At 47.3% G+C, this 25,197-nt stretch overlaps 2 protein-coding genes across 14 annotated transcripts in view; one reads left to right on the top strand and one right to left on the bottom strand.

Annotated features, from left to right (window-relative positions):
- Positions 1-14,028, bottom strand: part of MRPS27 (mitochondrial ribosomal protein S27) — a 102,069-nt gene extending 88,041 nt beyond the window's left edge. For 4 of the 8 annotated variants that reach the window (XM_051833253.3, XM_089312576.1, XM_002721108.6 and 1 more), the window contains exons 1-2: positions 13,878-14,028; positions 5,524-5,601 (exon numbers count right to left, since the gene is read on the bottom strand). In XM_051833253.3, coding sequence (XP_051689213.3) covers positions 5,524-5,601; positions 13,878-14,028 — 229 coding nt within the window. Of the gene's footprint in view, positions 1-5,523; positions 5,602-12,057; positions 12,221-13,877 lie in introns of all 8 variants that reach the window. The other 4 variants (XM_089312572.1, XM_089312574.1, XM_089312571.1 and 1 more) reach the window with 2 other exon arrangements.
- A 60-nt stretch (positions 14,029-14,088) lies between these two features.
- PTCD2 (pentatricopeptide repeat domain 2) overlaps positions 14,089-25,197 on the top strand; it is a 38,680-nt gene continuing 27,571 nt past the window's right edge. For 4 of the 6 annotated variants that reach the window (XM_070056566.2, XM_051833258.3, XM_051833257.3 and 1 more), the window contains exons 1-4: positions 14,101-14,234; positions 15,608-15,700; positions 18,881-19,010; positions 23,254-23,371. In XM_070056566.2, the coding sequence (XP_069912667.1) occupies positions 14,123-14,234; positions 15,608-15,700; positions 18,881-19,010; positions 23,254-23,371 (453 nt within the window). In that variant the 5' untranslated portion in view covers positions 14,101-14,122. Of the gene's footprint in view, positions 14,235-15,607; positions 15,701-18,880; positions 19,011-23,253; positions 23,372-25,197 lie in introns of all 6 variants that reach the window. The other 2 variants (XM_070056567.2, XM_089312580.1) reach the window with 2 other exon arrangements.

Here is a 25,197-nt window from a genome sequence, read left to right as displayed (position 1 = left end):
GAGGCTGCAATACTTTGCTATGTGAGAAAATCTCATGTAAGCTATGAGAGAGGAGGAGAGAGTGGAAGCCAGCATTCTGAAGAGGCTTCTACTAGCCAAACTGGGACAACTGGAACACCACAATAATTAAGCATAGTAGTGAATCATTTAAAAAAACCGGGAGTGGGCATTCGGCCTAGCATTTCTGACTCTGCCCGGACACCTGCATCTCTTACTAGAATGCCTGGCTATGAGGCCCTGCTGCATTCACAACTCCAGCTTCCCGCTAACGCGCATCCTGGAAGGAAGCAGGCAGATGGCTAAAGTAGGGGGGTCCCTGCGGCCCCTGCTGGAGAACCACACCGAGTCCCCGTTCCTGATGTCGGCCAGGCCTAGTCCCAGCGTCGTGGGCATTCAGAAAGTGAGCCAGCAGAAGGCAAGTCCCTGTCTCTCTCTCTCTCTCTGCCTTTCAAATGAAAATAAATGAAAGGGGGTGGGCATTGTGGCACAGTGGGTCAAGCCACCACTCCGGATACTTGCATCCTATGTTAGACTGTCTGGGATGGAGGCCTGCCCCTGCTTCTGATCCAGCTGCCTGCTGATGAGCACCCTGGTAGGCAGCAGGTGAGGGCTCAAGTGCTTGAGTCTGTCACCCACATGGGACCCCTGAATGGAGGTCCTGGTCCCCGGCTTCAGCCTGCTCAGTTCTGGCTACCGGCTACATTTGGGGATTGAACCAGTAGATGGAAGATTTATCTCTCACTCAGACTTTGAAATGAACTTTTATCTCTCACTCAGACTTTGAAATAAACTTCTAAAAAGTAAATTAAAACAATTTTAAGGCCATAAATTGATGAGATTTAAATATACTGTAATACAATAAACAAATGAGAAAGGAAGGGCTCTTGCTCTGAATGCAATACTGAGTGTTAACTGGTAAATGTGGACAGACTGTTGGATTTGAAAACTGCAACCACCCCAGTAAAACCTGATTCAGGCTCAAAGCATGAAGGAATACAAATCTAAGGAGAGACCTTTGCATTGCATGAATGTGTCTCCCCACAGACGGGCCATTAGTCAGAAGGGAGAAAACCCTAACTCCACATGGAAAAACCAGACACATCTGACGAGGGGATCACAGCTGACGTTAGCAGTGACGGCAAATGACTAACAGGTGTATCTAATACCATACTCTGACAGGTGTGGGGAGCAACTCGGACTAGACTAAGTTACTGGAATTAAGACATTCTATGCATCTGCTCTCCCACAATATGGCGCTGAGAAGGGAGAACCCGCTTCTACACAGCTGCCTCCAGTTCAACCAATAAACTGTAGGACCTGCTCCTGATTGGAGGAGAGCAGCGTACTTGGCGTGTGGGTAGCAGAGTTGGGATTGGTGGAAGAGGACTATAAAGGAGGAGAGAGACAACATGCACCAGGAACATCTAAGGGGAACATCTATCTGAAGGAACACCTGTGCAGCCCCCGAGAGAGCCGGCCGGCGGTATGCTGCTCCCCCGCGGAAGTGGGGAAAGTGGCTAGGGGGAACCGCCCTTCCACGGAGGTGGAAGGGACGGTAGCCAACCCGGGAAGAACCAGCAGCAAACCCGGGGAGGGCCGAGCAGACAAAAGAACAGCGCAGGGTCCTGTGTCGTTCCTCCACGAAGAGGGGGAGCGACAGACAGGAACACAAAGTATCCGAGAATTATGAGTATTCTGGCCGAAGAAGCATAAGTTGAATGTATTCATAAGAAACAGCACACACACTCAGAAAGAGGAATATTCTATTAAAAAGAGAGAGAGAGAGAGAGAGAGATGGTGTGGGGTGGTGGTGGTTAGGCATTTAGCCCATCAGTTAGGGCACCCACATTCCATGTTATAGAACTTGGGTTCAGTGCCCAGCTCTGGACTCCAACATCTTGCTAATGTAGACCTGGGAGAAAGAAGCAACGTCTCACGTACACCTATGTGGGAGACCTGGGTTGAGTTGCTACCTGGCCCAGTCCTGGCTGTTGTAGGCCTCTGGGCAGTAAACCAGAAAATGAGATCTCTGTCTCTCAAAGTACATAAAGTTAAGAAAAAAGAGACTGGATTCTTGAAAAAAAAAAAAAAAATGATATTGTCCTAAGAAACAACAAATACGAAATTATTTCAGATTAAAGGATACTGTAGTAGTCAGGTACTTAGTTGTGGTAACTATAAACTAAGCCAAGCTACTCAAAGGTGGTGGTTTATTTTGGTTCAAGGTTCGGGAGGTTCAGTCCTAGACTGGGCGAGCCCATTAGTTCAGCCATCTGGTGCAGCAGAGGATGACCTTGGCAGAGCTGTACACTGAAGGATCACTTTTCGGGCCTGGAAGCAGACAGGGAGTGGCTAGGCCTAACTCAGGCTTACCTAATCAACCTCTCACAGGAACTGCCTCCCAAAGACACACCTCCAGTGATTGCAGGACCCTCCACCTACACGCAGGCCTACCTCCTACACACCGTAACTCCTTCAAGTCTCCACCCTCCCATACCATTAACTTATGATCTTGGAGATTAAAGGCCTGCATGGACTGCAGACCCCAATGATGATCAAACTATAGTAGACATTAAAGAGACAATGACAACTAAATGTACTATGATACTGGCTGAATCTTGTATTGGAGAAGGAAAAATGCTTCAAAGGACATTATTGGCTTAACTGACAAAACAGGTTATAAATAACTGAGTTTTGTAAGTACTACGTTAATGTTAAAACCACTAAAGTTAGTAACTTTGCTAAGGTTAAACAAATAAGAGAATTCCATTACCTCAGATAATGTACTCTGATATATTCAGCAGAAAAATCTAGAATGTATGCAGCAAACTCTCAAATGGTATTTAAAAAATGTACATGCAACTGTGTATGCATGTATGTGTGTGTGTATATATATACAGAGAAACAAAAATATGCATCAAAATAGTAATAGTGAATAAAGGACAGAGAAGAGCTCTTTGCAATATTTTGTAAGTTTTAAATTATTTCTAAATAAAAAGTTATAAAGATTTGATCCACATACTATGCCATCTGTGACATGGCAGACATTCATAAAACTTAATAAAAAAAGAATAAAAAGCCCAAGATTTTGAATCATTTGGAAGAAGGAACGGTTTGTTTTGTAAATAAAATGGTGTCTATGACAATGACACTCCGGGTGTCTGAGTGCACCAATATACCAGATCTGTCCCATCCACATTTCCGTCTTCACATTCATAATGATTCCACATTAAGTAGACTCGACACACCCAGTTATCTCAATATGGTTTTTTAAATAAACTCTTTTTTTTTTAAAGATTTATTTATTTGAAAGACAGAGTTACAGAGAGGCAGAGGCAGAGAGAAACAGACATCTTCCATCCGCTGGCTCACTCGCCAGATGGCTGTAACAGCTGGAGCTGGGCCAATCTGAAGCCAGGAACCAGGAGCCTCGAGCCTCTTCTGGGTCTCCCACGTGGGTGCAGGGACCCAAGCACTCGGGCCATCTTCCACTACCCTCCCAGGTCACAGCAGAGAGCTGGATTGGAAGTGGGGTGCCCACACAGGAGGCCAGCACTGCAGGCAGAGGCTTTACCCACTACACCACAGTGCTGGCCCTTCAATGTGTTTTTCCTAAGCATTTATTAATATTTTGAAATGCATATTATTTATTGTAAGTTACTTCCCTTTTTGTTTCTCCTTTGTATCATAGTAAGGAAATTACACTGATTTTTAAAATATTATGTGTTGATAGATTATATCACCTAAGAATTTAATTTCAAGATAAGAAAAGTATTATCAAGTCTTTGTTGGGGCCAGCGCTGTAGCATAGCAGGTAAAGCTGTCACCTGCAGTGCAGGCATCCCATACGGGCACCAGTCTGAGTCCTGGCTGCTCCACTTCCAATTCAGCTCTTTGCTATGGCCTAGGAAAGCAGTAGAAGATGGCCCAAGTCTTTGGGACCCTGCACCCACATGGGAGACCCAGAAGAAGCTCCAGGCTCCTGGCTTCGGATGGGCACAGTTCCAGCCTTTGCGGCCAGTTGGGGAGTGAACCAGTGGACGCTGGTTCTCTTGCTCTCTGTGTAACTCTTTCAAATATAAAAAAAAAAAATAAAGTTTTTATTAAAATAAAAAAATCTGCGCCGAAGCTCTTACATTGACAATCAGACTGCAAATTCCTTATGGAGAGCCCACCATTACTCAGCTTCAGATCCTCCACAGCTCTGCCCACACCCCCACTCCAGAACTCACAAGCAACGCTGCTTACGCAATCACATTGTCAGGGAAGAAAATGATGATTTCTCTGAAACTTCCAATAGGGAGCCATTATTGATGGCCACGTGTGCTGCACTCACAGCAAGAATCCATTAACCAGGGGGAGCTTTAGTCTTGCCTGACTTAAGCCCAAGGAAACAATGAACGGAAACTGTGGGACAAATACTAGATCAATGCTAGAATCAACCTAAAAATGACATGAGTCTTGTAAAACTACCACCAATCTACTTACTTTACCAATATCTGGATGAGGTTGTATATACACCAAAGGCCAGGAAGAACCACAAGTCTAAGTCAGCACATTTTCAAAAATGCTCATGGGGGCTGGCACCGCGGCTCAATAGGCTAATCCTCCACCTAGCGGCGCCGGCACACCGGGTTCTAGTCCCGGTCGGGGCGCCGGATTCTTTCCCGGTTGCCCCTCTTCCAGGCCAGCTCTCTGCTGTGGCCCGGGAAGGCAGTGGAGGATGGCCCAAGTGCTTGGGCCCTGCACACCATGGGAGACCAGAAGAAGCACCTGGCTCCTGCCTTCGGATCAGCGCAGTGCGCCGGCCGCAGCGCGCCAGCTGCAGCGGCCATTGGAGGGTGAACCAACGGCAAAAGAAAGACCTTTCTCTCTGTCTCTCTCGCTGTCCACTCTGCCTGTCAAAAAAAAAAAAAAAAAAATGCTCATGGGGACAGTGATTTCTTTTAGGCCTTGGTATTTTTTATAATAAGAGGCTTTGCCCTGCGTAATATGACACAGGATATAGGATATAGGAGACAGGAAGTATAACTACAAGCCCACTGCCTGGGAAGATGTTAATCCAATATCTTCCCTGTCTGGCTACAGGAGAGTCTAACTTTGCCTTCAAACCTGGTGATGCAGAAGTGTCAAAATGAGTCCTGACATCCACAGAGTAGTTATGAGAAGGAACAGACTGACAATAAAAAGGGAAGAAAGTATAAAACATAAAAATCTGTACAACAGAGACAGGCTGCATAAAACTGTATGGTAGAAATGGACAAGGCACAAGAAACAAAAGCACTGTTTATCTAAATTAAGGAGACTAACAGTCGAGGCAAAAACACAATGGTAGAAACATACAAGGTGGCAAAAATGATTCTGTCCTAGGTAAAAGCGTAATTCGTTCTAATACTTAAAATGTGCTCATCCGAATTGAATCATCGTGAACGCATCACTCAGACACCCATCAGATGAGTACACGGCGATGCATGAGCATGAGGAGTGCCTGACAGTGACGGGAGCAGCCCAACAGGTACCTACCGAGGTGGCAGTCTTCTCTCTCTCTTGCTTCCCACTTGCGGCTGTCCACGTACGCCGCAGAGAGCAGGCACCTCTTACCTGAGGAAGAAGACAAGGATCTCAACAGGCCTGGTTTCACAACAGGTGCACTTCATCTCTGTTTCATTAAACATTATCTGTAACAGTTTCAACTACCAGATTTTATATACATATATTTTAAAAGTTCTAATACAGTCCCCTACAGTGCCTGGTTCACAATTAAGTTCACAACAAAAGGCATTCAACCTCTGACAAGTAGAAATGCAAAAAACTGAAACCTTCACAATAACTTTATGGGTAAAAACGCTGATAATTTTGTTCCTGTCACCTTAGGGCTAGAAGCCATTTGTTACCACTAACATACTGCTCAGGTGAGCCCTAATAAGGTCATTTAGAAGCCAAAACACCTGCTCACTAACTGAATACCTCACATCATTTGTCCTAATCATTTCCATCTGACTGGGATCAGCCTATTTAGTCTACTTTCACATACAGCAAAGAGCAGTATCTTACAGAGCGACCCAGGTGGGAAATTCAAGAAACTCTGTAAGCCAAAGCGGAGGTAACAAGACAGCACAGCTGTTTTCCCGCATCAGGCACAATGCCTGGCCTGTGCCAGTGCCTGGTAAACATGAGCTCACGGAATGAATGAATGAAAAAGAAAGGCAATTTCATCAAAACTAAAAATGTCTGGGGACAGCAATGTGGTGCAGTAGGGTAGGCAGCTGCCTGCAACGCTGGCATCCCACAGCCAATGGAGCGCCACTTTAAGTCCCAGCTGCTCCACTTCTGGTCCAGCTCCCTGTTAATGCACCTGGGAAAGCAGCGGAAGATGCTGCAAGTGTTTGGGCCATCAATGGGGGAGACCCAAATGGAGTTCCTGGCTGCTCGGTTCAGCCTGGCCAGCCCTGGCTGTTGAAGCCATTTGAGGAGTGAACCGGAGATAGCTCTCTCTCTATGCCTTTCACATAAACAAACAACAAAAAAAAAACTAAAAGCTTCTGTGCTTCAAAGGACACTCAGTAAAGTGAAAGAATCACCTACACAATAGGAAAAATACTTGTATTGTTTATCTGGCAAGGGACTTGTACCCAGAAAATACAAATAGTTCCTACAACTCAAAGATAGGAAAGACAACCCCACTGAAAGGTGGGTAAAGGATTCAAACAGCCATTTCTCAAACAGAAACACAACACACACACACACACATACACACAGCTGTCCCTTGGTGTTCCAGGGGGATGGCTTCCAGGATCCCTGTGGATACAGATGCTCAAGGTCCCTTATGCACAATGACATAATATTTGCATATAACGGGCATATACCTCCCGCAGACTTTAAATCCTCTCCGGATTACTCACCATACCTCATACAATGCAAATGCTATGAACTATACAGTGTTGTTTTATGTATGGCTTAGGGAATGACAAGGGAAAAAAAGAGCTCCACATACAGCGCAAACACAACTTCTCTTATTTGAATGTTTTTCATTTGTGGTTGGTTGAATCTGTGAAGCAGACTTGCAGATTTGGGGGGCTCAAGCTATATACAGAGCCACACACACATCAATAAGCACATGGAAAGACGTTTATCACCATTTGCCAACTGGGAAATTAAAAACAAAATCACCTGGACACACTACTTCCTATCCACAATGATGCTTATAAGCCAAAAGCAGATAATGACAACTATTGGTGAGGCTGCAGAGGAAAATGTTTGGCAACTCCTCAGAATACTGACATTTACTGTGTGATCCAGCAATTCCACATCTAAGTATGAAATGGAAACTTGCACCCACACAAAATTTGTATAAAAATGCTCACAGTGGTGTTATTCATAATGGGCCAGTAGCAGAAACAACCCAAACACCTGCCAGTTGATGAATGGATAAATGAAACGTGGTATACCCTTACAATGGAATACGGAGCAATTTTAAAAAAGGAACCAATATATGCCACCACATGGATAAACCTCAAAAGTGTCATGCTAAGTGAAAACAAGGCCACACAAAAGACCAAATATTAAAATTTCACTATATGAAACACTCAGAACAGGCGAATCTAGAGACAGAACATAGATTACTGGTTGCCTAGGACTGGGAATGGGAATGAAGATGGGTACTAGTGGGCTGGCGCCGCGGCTCACTAGGCTAATCCTCCACCTAGTGGCGCCGGTACACCGGGTTCTAGTCCCGGTCGGGGTGCCGGATTCTGTCCCGGTTGCCCTTCTTCCAGGCCAGCTCTCTGCTGTGGCCCAGGAGTGCAGTGGAGGATGGCCCAAGTGCTAGGGCCCTGCACCCCATGGGAGACCAGGAGAAGCACCTGGCTCCTGCCTTCGGATCAGCGTGGTGCACCGGCCGCAGCGCGCCAGCCGTGGCAGCCATTGGAGGGTGAACCAACGGCAAAAGGAAGACCTTTCTCTCTGTCTCTCTCTCTCACTATCCACTCTGCCTGTCAAAATAAGTAAATAAATAAATAAATAAAAAAGATGGGTACTAGTGGGTGTGGGGTGTCTTCATGGAGTGATGAAAAGGGTCTAAAATTGTGTTGGCTGCACACTCTGTATATATACAAAACCCACAGAACTGTATCTTTTTTTTTTTTTTTGGACAGGCAGAGTGGATAGTGAGAGAGAGAGAAAGGTCCGCTGTGGCCGGTGCGGTGCGCTGCTCTGTGTTGATCCGAAGCCAGGAGCCAGGTGCTTCCTCCTGGTCTCCCATGCAGGTGCAGGGCTCAAGCACTTGGGCCATCCTCCACTGCCTTCCCGGGCCACAGCAGAGAGCTGGCCTGGAAGAGGAGCAACCGGGACAGAACTGGTGCCCCAACCGAGACTAGAACCCGGGGTGCCAGCGCCTCAGGCGGAGGATTAACCTAGTGAGCCACGGCGCCGGCCCAGAATTGTATCTTTTAAAGGGATGAATTGTATAGGATGTGAATTATATCTCAATAGCCCTTTAAAACAATGAGAAAAGAGGGTGGGCAGCGTTGTGGCACTGAAGGTAGAACTGCTATCTGCAGTGCTGGCATCCCATATGGGTGCCAGTTTGAGTCTTGGTTGCTCTACTTCCAGTCCAGCTCCCTGCTAATCTACCTGGGAAAGTAGTGGAGGATGGACCAAGTGCTTGGGCCCCTGCACTCACATGGGAGACCTGGAAGCTCTTGGCTCTTGGCTCTGGTCAGGCCAGGTCCAGCTCTTGTAGCCATCTGGGAAGTGAACCAGCTGATGGAAGATATCTCTGTCTCTCCCTCTCTCTGAAACTCTGGTTTTCAAATAAATAAATCTTTTTTTTTTTTTTAAGTTGGACTGCTCTGTATTCTTTATCCATCTTCCAATTAAAACAAATAAACAAATATAAATGCATCTATATGGATTTATACATAATTTATACATAATCTAGTCCTTCCACAAAATAGACCTTTACAAGAATACATGTCTAAAATTCATTTCTAAAACTTAACAATATGACATTGTTTTCTTACAACTGTCTCAGAGGGAAATTAGGACATTTAAAAAATTGCCCATATTTCATGTGAATTTTAATTTTTCAAAAATCTACAAGTATTAGATGTTTGGAAATTAAAAATTGCATTTTTATAGAAACAATGCCATAGTTACATTTCTGCATCTACCAAGATGGATGAATACAGAGCTGAAGGCGTTGTTAGGCATATAGCTGCACAACAACTCAGGAGTAAGGAGTTCTAAGTTTTAGTTTTACCGTCTATTAAAAAATTTCAGATCCTGCAGTTATAAGTGGAGTTAACTACATGATATCACTGTATGTACCAACAGTCTTTGAACAGAACCAAAAGCACCAATTCAGACAACCCATCCTGGGGCCACCAGCGGCCTGCAGTACCAGCATCTCATATGGGAGCCAGTTCGAGTCCTGGCTGCTCCACTTCTGATCCAGCTCTCTGCTGTGGCCTGGGAAAGCAGTAGAAGATGGCCCAAGTCCTTGGGCCCCTGCACCCACATAGGAGACCCAGAAGTTCCGGCTTTAGTCTGGCCCCAGCCTGGCCCTTATGGCCATTTGGGGAGTGAGCCAGCAGACGGAAGATCTCACTTTCTCTGTTTCTGTCTCTGTCTTTCAAATAGATAAAAATAAATAAATCTTAAAAATGCAAACGCCCACATCGAGTGTGTGTCCAGGGCCTGATAAAAGCATGCAATGCTTTCGGAACCTCGGTGTGAAGACACTGCCCACATTCTTGGGGCCATGTTTCATTTTACAGGAGCCTCCCACGGAGTACGGTTGCTCTCATGGTCTCCCGGTCTCGCCAAGGCCCTCGGCCAGGGCTGCATTGCACAGGAATGATGGACCCCGAGGGAGGCGTGTGCTGGCGGCCGCCGTGTGGGGACACAGGGGCCCCAGCAGCCATCATCTGTGATGACCGTCTGCAGCGTACCTCCTCCTTCCTGGAGCACTGGGAGTTTGTGAATGAGAAGAATAGGGGGCAGGTGTTGTGGCACCGCGGGCTAAGCTGTGGCCAGGGACTCCTGCATTTCCCCTTGGAGGGCCTTGGATGGAGCCCTGGCTCCGCCTTGATTCAGCAGCTTCCTGCTTACGAACAGCTGGGAGGCTGTGGGCAATGGCCCAAGTGTTTGGGTTCCTCTCACCCATGTAGGAGACCTAGATTCGGTTCCAGGCTCCTGGCTTAGGCCTGGCCCAGCTCTGGCTGTTGTGGGCATTTGGGGGGTGAACCACAGGGTAGGTCTCTCTTTCTCCCCCCTCTTTCTCCTGTATCCTCTCTGCTTCTCTCTTTCTCTCTCTCTGTTACTATGCCTTCCAAATAAATAAATATATGCATCTCTCTCTAAAAAAAAAAAAAAAAAAAGAAAAATCCTAGGCCCTGTGATGGGCCCCATCAGCTTGCCTGATGAGTGACCATCTCCTTACTCTTGCATAGTAATGCGCTATTTTGGGGCTGGCACTGTGGTGTAACAGGTAAAACTGCAGTCAGCAGTGCCAGCATCCCATATGGGCGCTGATTTGAGACCTGGCTGCGCCACTTCCAATCCAGCTCTCTGCTATGGCCTGGGAAAGCAGTAGAAGATGGCCCAAGTCCTTTGGTCCCTGCACCTGTGTGGGAGACCAGGAAGAAGCTCCTGGCTTCGGATCAGCGCAGCTCCGGCCATTGTGGCCAAATGGGGAGTGAACCAGCAGATGGAAGACCTCTTTCTCTCTCTGCCTCTCCTTCTCTCTGTGTAATTTCAAATAAATAAATAAATAAATCTTTAACAACAACAACAAAAAGGATAACCCATCCTAACTTATAGTAGTATTTCTATGCAAACTGAATTCCAACTTTTAAAAATCAGGAAGATCTTTGGGGAACAATGGCAGGTCTTCTCTAAATGTGCATGAGCTAGAGGGGCAGTTAAGTGAAATACTCCAGGATCAAGGAACGGGCTTATTCTGTATTATCATTATTATCTCTTACTTATTCTCTTCATCTTCAATCTAGCGTATGCTTCATTTCCATCTAAGAAATCACTCTTCCAAGGGCCAGCACTGTGGCGTAGTGGGCTAAGCCTCCACCTTCAGCACCAGCTTCCCATATGGGTGCCAGTTCGTACCCTGGTTGCTCCTCTTCTGATCCAGCTCAGCCATAGCCTGGGAAAGCAGCAGCAGATGGCCCATGTGCTTGGACCCCTGCACCCGTTTGGGAGACCTGGAAGAAGCTCCTGGCTTCTGGCTTCAGATTGGCCCAGCTCTGGCTGTTGGGGCCATTTGGGGAGTGAACCAGTGGTTGGAAGACCTTTATTTCTCCTCCTTTCTGTCACTCTACCATTCAAATAAATAAATAAATCTTAAAAAAAAAAAAAGCACTCTTCTATATTCTATTATATAGAGAAGACAATATTGAGACCATTGCTCAAGAGTATTGAAATGAAAGAAAAAGCAAGGAGGTGGGGGGAGAGGGGTGAGTGTTAGGCATGGTGGTTAAGTCCCCACTCAGGTCACCCAATTTGGAGTGCCTGGTTCAAGTCCCAGCTACTCAGCTTCCAGTCAGCTTTCTGTTAAGGTGCACCCTGGGAGGCAGCTGGTCATGACTCAAGTACTTGGGTCCCTGGTACCATGTAGAAGACCTGCATTGGGTTCCAGGCTCCTGGCTTTGGTCTGACCCAGCCCTGGCTGTTGTGGGCATTTGGGAAGTGAACCAGTGGATAGAAGATCTCTCTTTATCTGTCTCTCTGCCTTTAAGCAAAATAAAATAAAAAGTGGGGAGGTAACGGGAAAGACAAGACCTGCTTGCAGTTGTTCAAAAGAACCACATGCACTGAAAAGAAATTAAGACAAGAAAATTTACAAGTAAGCCCAGCAATTTATACACACACACACACACGTGTGCATGTGCACTTTTTTCTGTATTTTAAAAGAAAAGAAAAAGTTATCAGTCTCCATCTTTTAAAAGATATGATGAAAGGAAACAGGCATAATGATGAAGAATTTAAAGTTGGCAAACAGAGTATTTTCCTAATAGAAACCAACGACAAACAGGAATGAGTTACCAAGTATGGTAGGCAGACTAATGGCCTCCAAAAGACATCTATGTCCCATTCCCCAGAGCCAGTGAATGCTTTGGTTACATGGCAGAGTTTTGCTAATCAGCTGATCTTAAAGCAGGAGAATGTCTTGGATTATCCGGGCAAGCCCCGTAGAATCACAAGAGCCCTGAAAAACAGAAGGACACACAAGAATCTTCTGTTCAGACTGATGTGTGAAGAGCCCAGTGGTCTGAGCACCTGACTGGCCACTACTCACCATGAAGATGGAGAGGGGGGGCAATGACCCAAGAAATGCGCATGCCTCTAGAATATGGAAAAAGCAAGGAAGCAGGAGTCTCCCCTAGAGACACATCCCTTCTGACCCCTTCACTTTAGTCAGTAGGACCCCTGTGTTATTTTACGCCATGAAAGTCCACCAAGAAAACATTCCATGTTCGTTAAGCCTTTTAAAGCAGTATGTCCATCTTTTGGAAACACTTTACAAATGGCATCAAAGTTCTTTCCATCCCTGTCCCTTAACTGAAAGTCTGGATATATTAGAACCAAAGAATTTCTGTAAAGAGAGAACATTAAGTGAGGTGGACAACAGCAACGTGTTGACACTCAGATCAGATTCTCAAACTTTAAAACGTGTATGACTCTTGCTAAAATGCAGATTCCAGTTCTGTAGCTCTGGGGTGAGGGAAAGATTCTGCCAATCCTCAAGACACACTTGAATTACCAAGGGCATAGATAGATCTCAGTAGCGCAGGTTTAGTGCTCTGAGCCACTTTCACCCCACTCTGAATTCACACAAACTTCTCTTGAACCTGTTTACCCTGCAGGTAGTCAGCTGTTACTTTGAAGCAACAAGATTCTCTATAGTAACCATCTTCAAAGAGACATGTTTCTTCCGCTGAATCCATAAAGACCTCCAAGGGCCAGAATTTCAAAATGTGTTGAAAACTGATTGGCTCTTTCTACATCCTTACCCATTTTATAGTTAATGTGGCCTGTAATCAATCATCTCAACCTTTTTTTCTGATTCAGAGGGAAGCAGTGTGGTTGTGGAAATACACTTTAGAACCACAAGGTCTAACTCAAAATCCTGGAAATATTGGGTGTGATTAATGCATTTCAATCATATAATCGGACACACCTATCAGCATTATGTGACTGAAACCAGGGCAAACTTGGCTTCTGTAAGTACTTCGAAACTTTCCCCAAGGTTTCCATCATCAGGGCCCCCACGCAGGTCTCAGTAGACTGTGTTCAACTCAAATATCAAAACATTTACAGGTAGCTATTAAGTTACTATTCACACCTGGAAAACCGAAGCCAAGAAAGGTCAATCAAGAGCTGTAATCAAGGTCAACAGCTGAAAGTGAGGTGAATACTGGAAAATTCTCCTGTGAAGTGAGGACAGGGATTTGGCCACGGATGAGGTGGTGGGGCAGGGCTGGTCTCGACACCCCGCCAAGGAAGCCTCCCAGGGGGGCAAACTGTCACAGCCCCTGGCGAGGAGTAATCGGGTTTTTCGTGGCCAGGAAAAGGACGACCACCTAACACATAAATCTGGTAGGTCGTACGCGAAATGCCTCACGCCATAGCCTTCCTCTGCTCTCCACGCCTTTGGGCTGTAAATACTATTATTCTATGAAGCGAGAGAGACCACTGATCTCTACCTTCCCTTTTTGTGCTACCAAACAGCCCACACGGCTTCTCTAGCAACCAGACACTACAAGAATCTCCTCTCCTCCTGAAAGACCATCGCCCCCTTCACTCAAGGAAACGAGCAGTCAGGGGCCTGGGGAAGCAACCCCACCAAGGCAGCCGTCACCAACCTGACTGGGAGAGCAGAGGCTGCAGCACTTTCCTCGCCAGAAACATCCCGCGCCGCACTATGGGGGCCGCCATCTTGGAGCGTACTAAGAACGCCGTCCCGGGGGCTGCGGGCCGAGGAAGAAGGGGCGGGGTCACAGCCGGCCCTCCCATTGGACGAACTCCGTCGACGCTCTAGGCGCCAGGGCCTGCGCTCTGTCTCCCCTCCCCCTCCCCGGTTTCCGCAGTTGGTACGGCCCGGGACAGGATGGCCGTCGCTCGTCGGCCCTTGGAAAGACTTCTACTGCGGGCATTGCGGCTTTCGGTGTATACCGGGGCGGAAGGCTCGGGCCCCGTCTGCTGCCACTGCCCTCTCGGAGGTATCCACGGTCCCAGGCGGTGGAAGGCGGGGAGGGATGGAAGAGGAGGAGTGTTGGCCCCAGCGGGACCGCTCCGGGGCCGGAGGGCGTCCTTGCCCGCCTGCTGCGCGTGGGTGCTGCGCGGCGCTGGCCCCCGAGGGTCGCGGGCGTCCGCAGGGCTCGGCCTTGGGTTCGGCTGGGAGGGCGACCTCGCCGCCTTCCCACCTGGGTGTGCTGTGTCGCAGGGTGCTGCTGTGAATCTAAACGACCCTGAGCAAGTTTTCCTGGTTTTGAAAATGTTCCCTTAGTGTGTTTACGAGAAGGTTTAAGTTTGAAACTGCTAGCGTCAGGAGTGATTTTGAACGCATTTCGTGCAGTAATTCCTTCCCTCCAGACAACCCCGCGTGAGAGACCGACCATTCTTTCTCCACCCGCAGAAAAGGGCGAGATTAAGTCATTCGCCCGGGGCCAGAGGGAACTGGTGTAGACAGGATTTGAGGCCAGTCCACAGCAAAGACCTGCTGATAACCACTTCATTGGACTGCTTTTTTCCATCAATAAATAGCAGTTTTGGTCGTGATATTGTTGGAGTGGACGTACTCTAAGTGGGTGATTCTGCGACCAAACTTCATCCATTTTACCTCGTGCACAGCTAAGGATCCTGAAGAAAGGATGTGTTTTACAAACCTAAGCGGTGATGGGTGACTTCTGGCTGCTATGTGGAGTCCAGCATTGAAAGGCCACCATCCCTTCATTCCACACGACAGACCCACGAGTTCCAGTGGTCACACGGGAGCTTTTTCCTTGACACTGTAGGAAGCTTCTCCCCCAGGGCTGGGAACCTCCTCCCGCCCAGGGCCACTTGGATGTTTACAGCTGTTTATGGCGTCAGTCCTGGGCCATACACACTTAGAAATTAGCCTGCTGTGGTTTTACTGGCGCCAGCCCCACCTGTGGGTGCCACCAAATGACTTTGAAGGCTGTGTACAGCCCATGGGCTGGGTGTTCCCCACCCTTGCCCAGTGGATATTCCTTTTGCATTTAAATGATGAGTATTCACTTTGTTTCTGTGTGAGTTCTTAATGTCTTTCTTACCCCTTAACTGGATGGCAGGTGCCTGTTTGTCCTGTAGATGCCAGCTGTCAGCCCATCCTTATACACAGCTGATTATTTACGCCTTCCCTTCACACACACAACTCCTTGTGCCGAGGATTTGCCTTCTCTTGTAGTTTGGAAGTGTTTTTGTCCCCACCAGAATTACCGTCATTTTTGTTCCTAACATTTGTAATAGATAAATATAAGGTTAGCTGATTAAAAGCCATCAAGCTCTACTCATGTTATTTGCTCTGTACAAAACCTAAGTCAAAGTAATTTTACCTTTTTCTGGTTTTTAGCTAGAAGATACCTACTTACAGATAATATTGTGAAATTAAAAGAGTTCCAGCATAAGAAGGTGGCTATTGCGTGCAGTCTTCCTGGTACCAAAGGTAACACAGTCTGTTTTGTTGATTCTTTCATTGATCTGTCATTCAGGTTTCCTCTCCTTCCTGTTCAGTCTCAATTCCGAAGACTTTATGGCTCGCAGAAAACAATTGAGAGCGTCTATTCTTAGTTTTCTGGTCTCCCACTCTGCTGCTACAAAGTCTGTAGCTCTCCTCTTATCCTTTCTCCCAGGATGCCAGAGAAATTGCAAACTGGGGCTGCAACCCAGCGGTCCTCTGTGAATCTGTGCCAGAGTGTCAGGATCCTTGAGAGACTGATGGAAGTGCAGATAGACTGGCCCCCAGATGATTCAAGTGCACGATGCTAGGAACTCCAGATGACTGGCTTTCACAGTTGCCCATGGTGATGCCTTGGCATGTTGCATCTCCAGTAAAGATACGCATGTCTCTACAAAGTAAAATGGAATGAATGAAGCAAAACAGTGCAGTGTAATGCATTTTGATAATTTTTTACTCTGTGCTAGAAAAATCCATAGTATCATAGATTTCAACTGTAGAGGAAGCAAAATGTTGGTCATTGTTGAGTTTGGGTGATGGGTACATGAGGAATCGCTTTACTCTTCTCTTTGGAGTATGTTCAGAAATTTTTCTTGTAAAAAGATTACAAGGACACCACTGGTTCTATTCCCTTTCAGACCTGAGAACTCTCACTCTACGTGTTCCCTTCCTCCTATACCCAGTTCTTCTCAGTACTTCAGGCATCTCCCTGAAGACCTCCAGGACTGCCCTCTCTTCATACCTCATTTGTCCCTGTTGCCTTTTTTAGCCGTAGACCCAGTCCTTCCCTCACTACCAGGTGATTGCCAGATGTTTGGCACTTTTCACCCCCATTCTCATACATTCCCGTCCTCCAGAGTAGGGGGCTTCCCTCCGTGCTTCACTGATCCCGCCCCTCTGTAACCCCACCTGCAGCACAAGGAGATATGCCTCAGAAGAACAGGAGAGTGTTTATCTCCAGCTTAGCAGACCTGATCCACACTTCACTTCAGTCTTGTCTGTCTTTTCTTTTTTAAGTCCCAGAGGATATTCGTGGCTGGTTTGTTTTCAATTTATTTATTTTCATTTGATTTGAAAGGTAGAGAGATGTCTTCCATCTGCTGGTTCATGCCCACAACAGCCCTGGATGATCCAGGCAAGCCAAAGCCGGGATCCTAAAATGCAACACAAGTCTCCCATGTGGCTAGCAAGGAGCCAAAGTACTTGAGTCAGCACCATTGCCTCCCAAGGTACACAGAAGCTGGAAGCTGGAATTAGAAGTGGAACCAGAACTCAAACTCGGGCACTTGAATGTGGGATACAATGTCCCAGGTGGCATCTTAACCACTGTGCCAAACACGCACCCCTGGTTGTTTTGGAGCTCTGATGAGGTTTGCAGTCAGGGCTCCATGTCTTCGCTTCATTATTCCCAGTTGTTATAAAATCTTCATAAAGCTGTTAAGAGTGTGCATGTGGTCTGAAAGGCAATTAATCAGTGCCAACCTACTCTGTTGTCAGAAGATTATAATTACTGTCTACATTTTGTCACTTTAAGAGCCACACTGACAGTGTCACGGATATCCTCAGCCCTTGGCTAGCCTTGCCCTTCTCTAGGGAACCTCTCCTTTCTGGAGACTAGTGTGGTTTCTTAGTCTTTCCTTAGGCCCTTTGACTCCCAGCTCTGTTCTGTTTCTCCTGCAGATTCCATGCCTGGGGTGCCCCCTTGACTCTGCAACCCCATTCAGCCCTTGTTTTCCTCACTGGTTCCACTCCACCTCTCACCAAACCTGATGTGTCCAGCCACCTGGGGTAATAGTAGGCGTTGTGATAGGACTTTTCCGTCCTGCTAGGTGTATAGTCATTCATGTGTCGCCTCTGTCATTGTTTCCGGATGCTTCTGTATAAATACATGCTGTCTTCCAAGTAGGTGAGCTTTTTGAGGGCAGGAATCATAATTTATCCTTCTTTGTGTCCTTTTGTGTGAAAGACAGGAAGAAGGAAACTCATGCGTATGAATATATAGTACACACTCAAAAGTTTGTTGATTGGTTTTAAACATGACGTCTTGGGAAACGTTGGGCTCAGAGGGTTCATTAAGGATTAAGGGGCACATGATGTAAAGTCATCCCTTTGAGATCTTTTAGATTGGAAATTGTTTAGGAATATTTGGCAGGCCACGTGCTCTAAGATGTAATAGGTGACACAGGAATGACAGAAAACAGCGTCCCTGTTTCCTGGCACTTGCTCTGTGGGAGGCCTTGTGCTCAATGCTTTGCCTGCCTCATCCTCAGATAACCTGTGAGGTAGCACTCATAGTCCTCCCTTTGTACACCAGGAATCAAGACTCAGAGACAAGAGTCTCCCCAGGGCAAGCATGGGACAGAACTGAAATGGCAGCCTGGGTCCTTTCATCTCTAAAACCTTTATCCTGTATGTGGTTCTGCAAATAAGCATGGACAGGTCCTTTGCAGTATCTCAAACTTTGTAGTCCTCTTTTTCTTATCAGTCAAGAGCAGCATGTGCCTCAGCTTCTAGTTCTTATGTATGTGGTTTCTAAATAAATGTTTGTTTTCATCTACCTGAAAGGCAGAGTGAGAGAGAAAAGATCTTCCATCTGCTGGTTCGTTCCCCACATGTCCATAACAACCAAGGCTGGGCCAGGCCTAAGCCAAGAGCCCAGGCTCCATCTGGGTCTCCAACGTGGGAGGCAGGGAACTGAGAGAAAACGCGTGGGGAAAAAAAAAAAAAAAAATTTGCGTGGGGCAGCCATAGGGGATAAAGCCTGTAATACACGTCTGCCTGTGTGTTGGGGTCTGTTGAGTGTCTGGTCACCTTAGATTCAGTTACTTGGGCCAAGTCTTTTGGAACAGCCATTCTCAAACGTCAGTGTACCCCAGGGATCACCCAGAAAGGCAAATACATCTGTTCTTGTGTCCCTACCCCCCAGAGATTGTGTTTTAGAAAGTGTGAGTGGGGCCAGGACCCCCTGAGACACAGCGTGGCTTCCTGGGCCATCTGTGACACTCACTGCTCTGGAGGGTGTCAGCCAGAGAGGGAGGCTGTGTGTCCGTGAGTGCCTCTTGGTGCCCCATGTAGTGAGCCGGGGCAGCCCTCCCTCTCCCACCAAGGTCAGGCTTGTGACAGTCCGAGGCAGCCTGCCTGATGGCCACCATCTGTGCTTCCTTCCAGAAACCTATTTTAGAAACTTGGAAGACAAACTGACCCAGAACAAGCTCATCCTGAGAGAAGAGTTGAAAACTTTGCTTCATCTGTGTGTGTCCCGGGACGACGTGGAGCTGGCTAAAAATGTCATCTACAGGTGAGGCGTCTCCTTAGGATCCCTGCACCAGCCTTCCTCTCCTCTCACTCGGTCCCTGCCCCTAGGCACTTCAGTATTTTAGCCATCCCCTCTCCATGGATGGCGTCCAGATCTCTTGCCCAGGTACAAACTGTGAGATCTAGTCACTGAATAAACACTTAGAGGATCCCTTACGGATGGTTCATGCTATCCAGGTGCAAAGGATAGAAAAAAGAGGTCATCCATGAACTAAGAAATTTCCAGCCCCCGGTCTTCAGGTCCAACATACACAAACGAATCCCTTTCCCTGCGTTTTCTCTCAGACTAGTCACCCAGCACCAGTATTTTAAGGACTTTCCCCCTGATCCCCTTTGCCTCTCCTTCCTGGATGGGATACAGCATCCACTTGTTCCTGCTCCCATGCTGTCTGTCATCCGTAGCCCTCCTTTCTGTCTCTGTGGCCAGTGTGTTAGTTCAGTATCTTTCACTTGGATCACTCCTGTCATTCCTTTCCCAACCGATACTGGAGTTTGCCATGTAGAGAGCTTGCATGGACTCATAGCCTGTTCTGGGGAAACCCAGCAAAAGTTTCACTTGCCATACAGCAAGCTGACATCAAATCAGTAGGCTTCTTTTCTGAAATTAAGTTCTGCATATGGACCAGCATTTATGTTGCATGCTTATAGAAAGAAATATGAGAGACTTGTATACAGAATATTAGAAGATTACATTCCATCTGCTGGTTCACTCCCCTGATGGCCACAACAGCCGGGGCTGGGCCAGGCCAAAGCCAGGAGCCAGGGGCCTCTTCAGGATATCCCAAGAGGATGGATGGCAGGGGCCCAAACAAACACATGGGTCATCTTCTGCTCCTTTCCCAGGTCATTAGCAGGGAGGTGGATCGGAAGTAAAGAAGCCAGAACATGAACTGATGCCCATATGGGATGCGAGTGTTGCAGTTGGTGGCTTTACCCGCTATGCCACAGCGCTGGTCCCAAGAATCATTTTAATGGCAATGCAATATTCCACTGTACATTAGATATATTTGTTGACTGTGTCTCCGTTGTCAGATATCTAAGAAACTTTTAATTCTTTACCAGTATAAATAGTGCTGTGATGAGCAATGCCTTGCATAAAACGTGTTCTGTATTTCCTTTTTGAGCTCAGAAGGTACGAACTTTATTTTTTTTTTTAATTATTTAATTTATTTGGAAGTCAGAATCACAGAGAGAGGGAGAGACAGAGGTCTTCCATCTGCTGGTTCACTCCTCACATGGCTGCCATGGCCAGGCTGAAGCCAAGAGCCATGAGCTTCTTCCGGGTCTCCCAAGAGGGTGGCATGATCCCAAACACATGGGCCATCTTCTGCTGCTTTGCCAGGTGCATTGACAGGGAACTGGATCAGAAGTGAAGCAGCCAGGATTCATGCAGCAGGCTGGGCCACGGCTTTACCCGCTATACCACGGGGCTGGCCCTGGGTACGAACTTGAGTCTGTCAATACAAGCTGTCAGATTATTTCCTTAAAGGGGCATGCTGATGTATGCTCACACTGTGTCAGCAGTCCTGACCCTGGGTCTCAGTTTCACGAATTTGAGATGCAGCCCCTCACCCCCGCTTGTGTGTGCCTTTCTCTCTTTTTGCTACTCAGAGCTGTCAGGGGTTTCTAAGAATAAAAAGTCAGAATGGAACTTCTGAGCGTTTCTACTCTTCTTTTTATCATAAGCGGAGTGTGGCCCATAGCTCCCTTCTTGGGGCTAGTGGCTCCCTAGCAGGGGGCCGTCCTTGCCCTTGACAGTGGACAGCTGGCCAAATGGGAGGGGGGTGGACCTGTGGTCCAACCAGCCTGTCTGCTGCTGAGCTGCACGGTCTGCAGCAGGTGAGGGAGTCAGGAGCCGAATCGGAAACTGTTGAGCCCCAAACAGGGGCAACTTCATCACCTCCAGCTCATCACCGGCTGCTGTTGTGTGGTTTATACAGAGCGTTGAGATCCACTTGTCAAAAAGGTGACCCGTTATCTCAGTGACATTTCAGCACTCTTATTAGAGTGGCTGGCGAATCAGGAAGCTTTTGCTGTTGCTTTCTTTTGTCTTCCGTCTGGCACAAGTTTCTCCTGCGACCGTATCCTGGAACATGTAGATTTTCAGGACGTCTCCCTCTTCGGCTTTGTAGGAGCTCACTGCGTTCTGCAGGCTTGCTGTGGGCCAGGCACAGCCGCTCATTCAGTCCTCACAGGAACTCTTGGAGCTGAGTTTCCTTCCCTCCATTTGACCAAGGCACAGAGTAGGTGATGAATTTGCTCATGGTTACACAGTTTGTAAGGCCAATTTTCTTGATTTTATTTGCCATTTTTATTGAAAGGCAGACAAACACAGAGATCTTTCACCCTCTGGTGTACTCCCCAGGTACCCGCAACAGCCAGGACTGGGCCAGGCTGAATCGGGAACCTGGAGGCCCATCCAGGTCTCCCACTTGGGCAACAGGTACCAAGGGCTTAGCCATCACCATTGCCTCCCAGGGTGAGCGTCAGCAGGAACCTAGAATTAGAAGTGGAGCTGGGGACTTGAACCCAGTCATTCCAGTATGGAGTATGGGCATCCCAAGCGAGGTCTTAACCGCCGCACCAGGCACCCACACTAGACTGGTTTTGGAATCAGTCTACAAACCTTTACACTATGTTGCCTTTTAATTACTTAATTCAGAAGTGTATGGTGAAGTAATGAATGTCACTTGTCCCTTCTATAATTTCATTACAGAACACATCAGATTCCATCTGACACTGTGCATGCTGGAGTAGATGAGCCATGGAACTCCCATGGCCTTGCTCAGGGTTTTCAGCAGAAACTAGAAAGTGTTAAGTTCTCAGGTGAGGGCTGCCCCCTACCCCTGTGTTTGATTTATGTGTAATCACGAGGTGGTTCTTTAGTGCCAGATTGCCCTCTAGGTGTCTAAAGCACAATGAGATGGTTATTGAAAGTAAATTTGGGGACTGTGCTGTGGCATAGCCGGCAAAGCCGCTATCTGCAGTGCCACCATCCCATATGGGCACTGGTTCAAATCCTGGGTGCTCCACTTCCAATCCAGCTCTCTGCTATGGCCTGGGAAAGCAGCAGAAGATGGCCCAGGTCTTTGGGCCCCTACACCCACTTGGGAGACCCAGAAGAAGCTCCTGTCTCCTGGCTTTGGCCAGGCTCAGCCCTTTCTGTTATAGCCATTTGGGGAGTGACCCAGCAGATAGAAAATCTCTCTCTCTTTGTCTCTCCCTCTCTCTCTCTAATTCTGACTTTCAAATAAATAAATAAATCTTAAAAAAAAAAAAAAAAAAAAGATAGGCCGTTACCATGGCTCACTTGGCTAATCCTCCACCTGCAGCACCGGCACCCCAGGTCCTAGTCCTGGTTGGGGTGCCGGGTACTAGTCCTGCTGCCCCTCTTCCAGTCCAGCTCTCTGCTGTGGCCCAGGAAAGCAGTGGAGGATGCCCCAAGTACTTGGGTCCCTGCACCCACATGGGAGACCAGGAGGAAGTGCCTGGCTCCTGGCTTTGGATCGGCACAGTGCGCCGGCCGCAGCAGCCATTTGGGGGGTGAACCAACGGAAGGAAGAACTTTCTGTCACTCTCTCTCAGTGTCTAACTCTGGCAAAAAAAAAAAGTAAATTTAGTGATTCACAGTTCTGCAGTTCTGACTGGCCATAGAAATCCCAAGTCACAGTAAGATGTAACAGACCTTTTCCTAAGACGTCAGATTTCAGAGCCACACTTCTTTGTTCAGTGATGTTGTCATAGCCTCAAGTGTAGAGCAGCAGAGACGGCTACACGTTGGAAAACACGCCCGTTGGTTGTCTAGCACGTGGCAGTGAAGCCAGCCGGGGGAGCACAGGGCTCATCCCACTCCTTCCTTTGCTCTCCTCCGAGGGGCCTTGCTGATGCGGTTACAGAGGCGAGGCCCCTGCGTTCCCTGAGTGTGCCCCTGAGCAGACCCGGGCTGGCGGCCGCTCAGTGCACAGAGTGATTACCCCGTCCACTCTCCCGCCTTGCTCGGGTCGACCAGCCTGTGTCTGCCTCTGAGAAACCACGTGTGCTCTTGGTTCGTTTAAATGCAGTGCCTGCACCTCTGCGCTGCCTTCAGGCCTCCTGCCACTCCCCGCCGCCAGGCGGTGAGGAGCCCCTTGCTGCTGTGTCCCAGCACTGGCAGAGTGCATGCCACAGTCTGTCCGTCCTCGCTCCCGTGTCCCACCCTTTGGTCACTGACTCACTTTGCTCCCCAGGTACCATGCAGAGAACAGAAGCGCCCCTCTCGGGGAGTATAAGTTCGGCCCGCTCTTCATGAGGCTGTGTTACGAGCTGGGTCTGGAGGAGTCTGCGGTGCAGCTCGTCAAGGACCAGGTGACTGCTCCCTGAGCACTTTCCCTGCCGCTGCGATCCTGTGCCGAGGATGGGGCGTTCTTTGTGAAAGTCGGAAAGGGATCCACGTTATTCCCGAGTTAGCCCCGCAGCCTTTCCCTGAAATGCGGACTAAACAGCTCTCCTCTGCACTTTTGTTTCCCCGGAGTCAGGTCAGATACAGAGGGGCAGCACAGGGATCCAGGGGCTGTAGGTACAGGTGACAAGGTCTTCACCTCCTTTGCTCGTGTGTCCACCCGGGACGTAGTGCTCTCTTTCAGGAGCTTTTGGTAGAGGGTAGTTTAAGATAATCCGCCACTTAAAATTTATTTGAGGCCGGCCCTGTGGCAGGGCTGATAAAGCCTCCATCTGCAGTGCTGGCATCCCATATGGGCACCAGTTCCAGTCCTGGCTGCTCCACTTCCCATCATCTCCCTGCTAATGCGCCTGGAAAGGCAGCGAAAGATGGCCCCAGTACTTAGGCCCCTGTACCCATTGGGAGACCCAGAAGAAACTCCTGGCTCCTGACCAGATTGGCTCAGCTCCAGCCGTTACAGCCATTTAGAGAGTGAACTTGTGGATGGAAGATCTCTCTCTCCATCTCTCCCATATCTCTCTGTCTCTTTGTAACTCTTCCTTTCAAATAAAAAAAAAAAAAAACCTTCAAAAATATATTTAAAAAATTATTGCATTGTATTTGAATGACACAGAGACAAAGATCTTCCTCCCATTGGTTCACTCCCCAGATGCTTTCTACAGCTGTGCTTCCCCATTTTCAAAATGCTTTCACACGTTCTGATTTTCTCTTCCTAGAACAAGAACAGCTATTTTTACAATTACATATTGAGGATTTTCTGTGTCCTCAGTATTGGAATAAGCACTTTGTTATTTCATTTGTTTCCTGCGTTTGTTACCCTGGTGAGGTAGGTCCAGTCATTATCCCCATTTTCTAGATGAGGAAAACTGGGACCCAGAGGCACTATAAATTCATCCATGATCAAGAACATTCATTCAGCTTTGGGGCCAGACCAGGATTCATTTTAATGTTCCTAGGAACTTCCATAACCAGCCAGCTGTCCAGGGGTTCTATGGGTAGTGGAATGGCCCGGTGGACACTTGCCCTTCTTCAGGGACACCTGTGTGTTAGAACAATTACTGTAATCTAATCAGTAAGTGGAGAAAATGTGGTTTCAGATCACTCTGGATAGTTTGATCCTATTTTTTTTTTCTTAAAAGACATATAATTTACATTTTAGTGTATATGTAGTTAAAAATCTGGAAATATATGCATTGAACTGCTTATCTTTGGGGGTAGGATTACAAAAAGTTCTCACTTTTTAATGGATTTCTGTATTAGGCTATATTTAAAATAATAAACCATAGCTATGAGTATGATGATTAAAAACCCAAGGTACAAAGAAAATGAAAGAATTTTTTTAACCTGCTTGGGTATGAAAAGTTCATGCGTAAGTTTTTTTAGAACAATAGGAAGAACTGAACACACAACATACAGCCTCTTCCTGCTTCTACCCTAATTTGTTGTGTTCCCTGCTCAGAGCCCTCTAGCCTGTTGCTGCCTGGGTGGTAGTCACCAGCTACAAGCACTTATGAAGCCCTTGGCTATGACAAGTTCAAATCTGCATGTGCTGTGTGCATAACTACAAGCGTATGATAGATTTCAAATCTTGGTATAAAAAAAGCAAATGCAAAGTGTCGTTATTTTTTACATTGATCACATGTAGAAATGATATTTTGGTTATAGCTGGTTAAATAATGTAACAGTTAATTTAACATATATCTCTTTTCTTTTTTTGAATGAGGCTATTTGG

The sequence above is a fragment of the Oryctolagus cuniculus genome, chromosome 14 (genome assembly GCF_051225735.1).
Source record: "Oryctolagus cuniculus isolate XC-2025 breed Fujian yellow rabbit chromosome 14, ASM5122573v1, whole genome shotgun sequence".
Classification (NCBI taxonomy): domain Eukaryota; kingdom Metazoa; phylum Chordata; class Mammalia; order Lagomorpha; family Leporidae; genus Oryctolagus; species Oryctolagus cuniculus.
The sequence above is the reverse complement of the archived record's forward strand: the minus strand, read 5'-3'. Positions and strand labels throughout refer to the sequence as shown.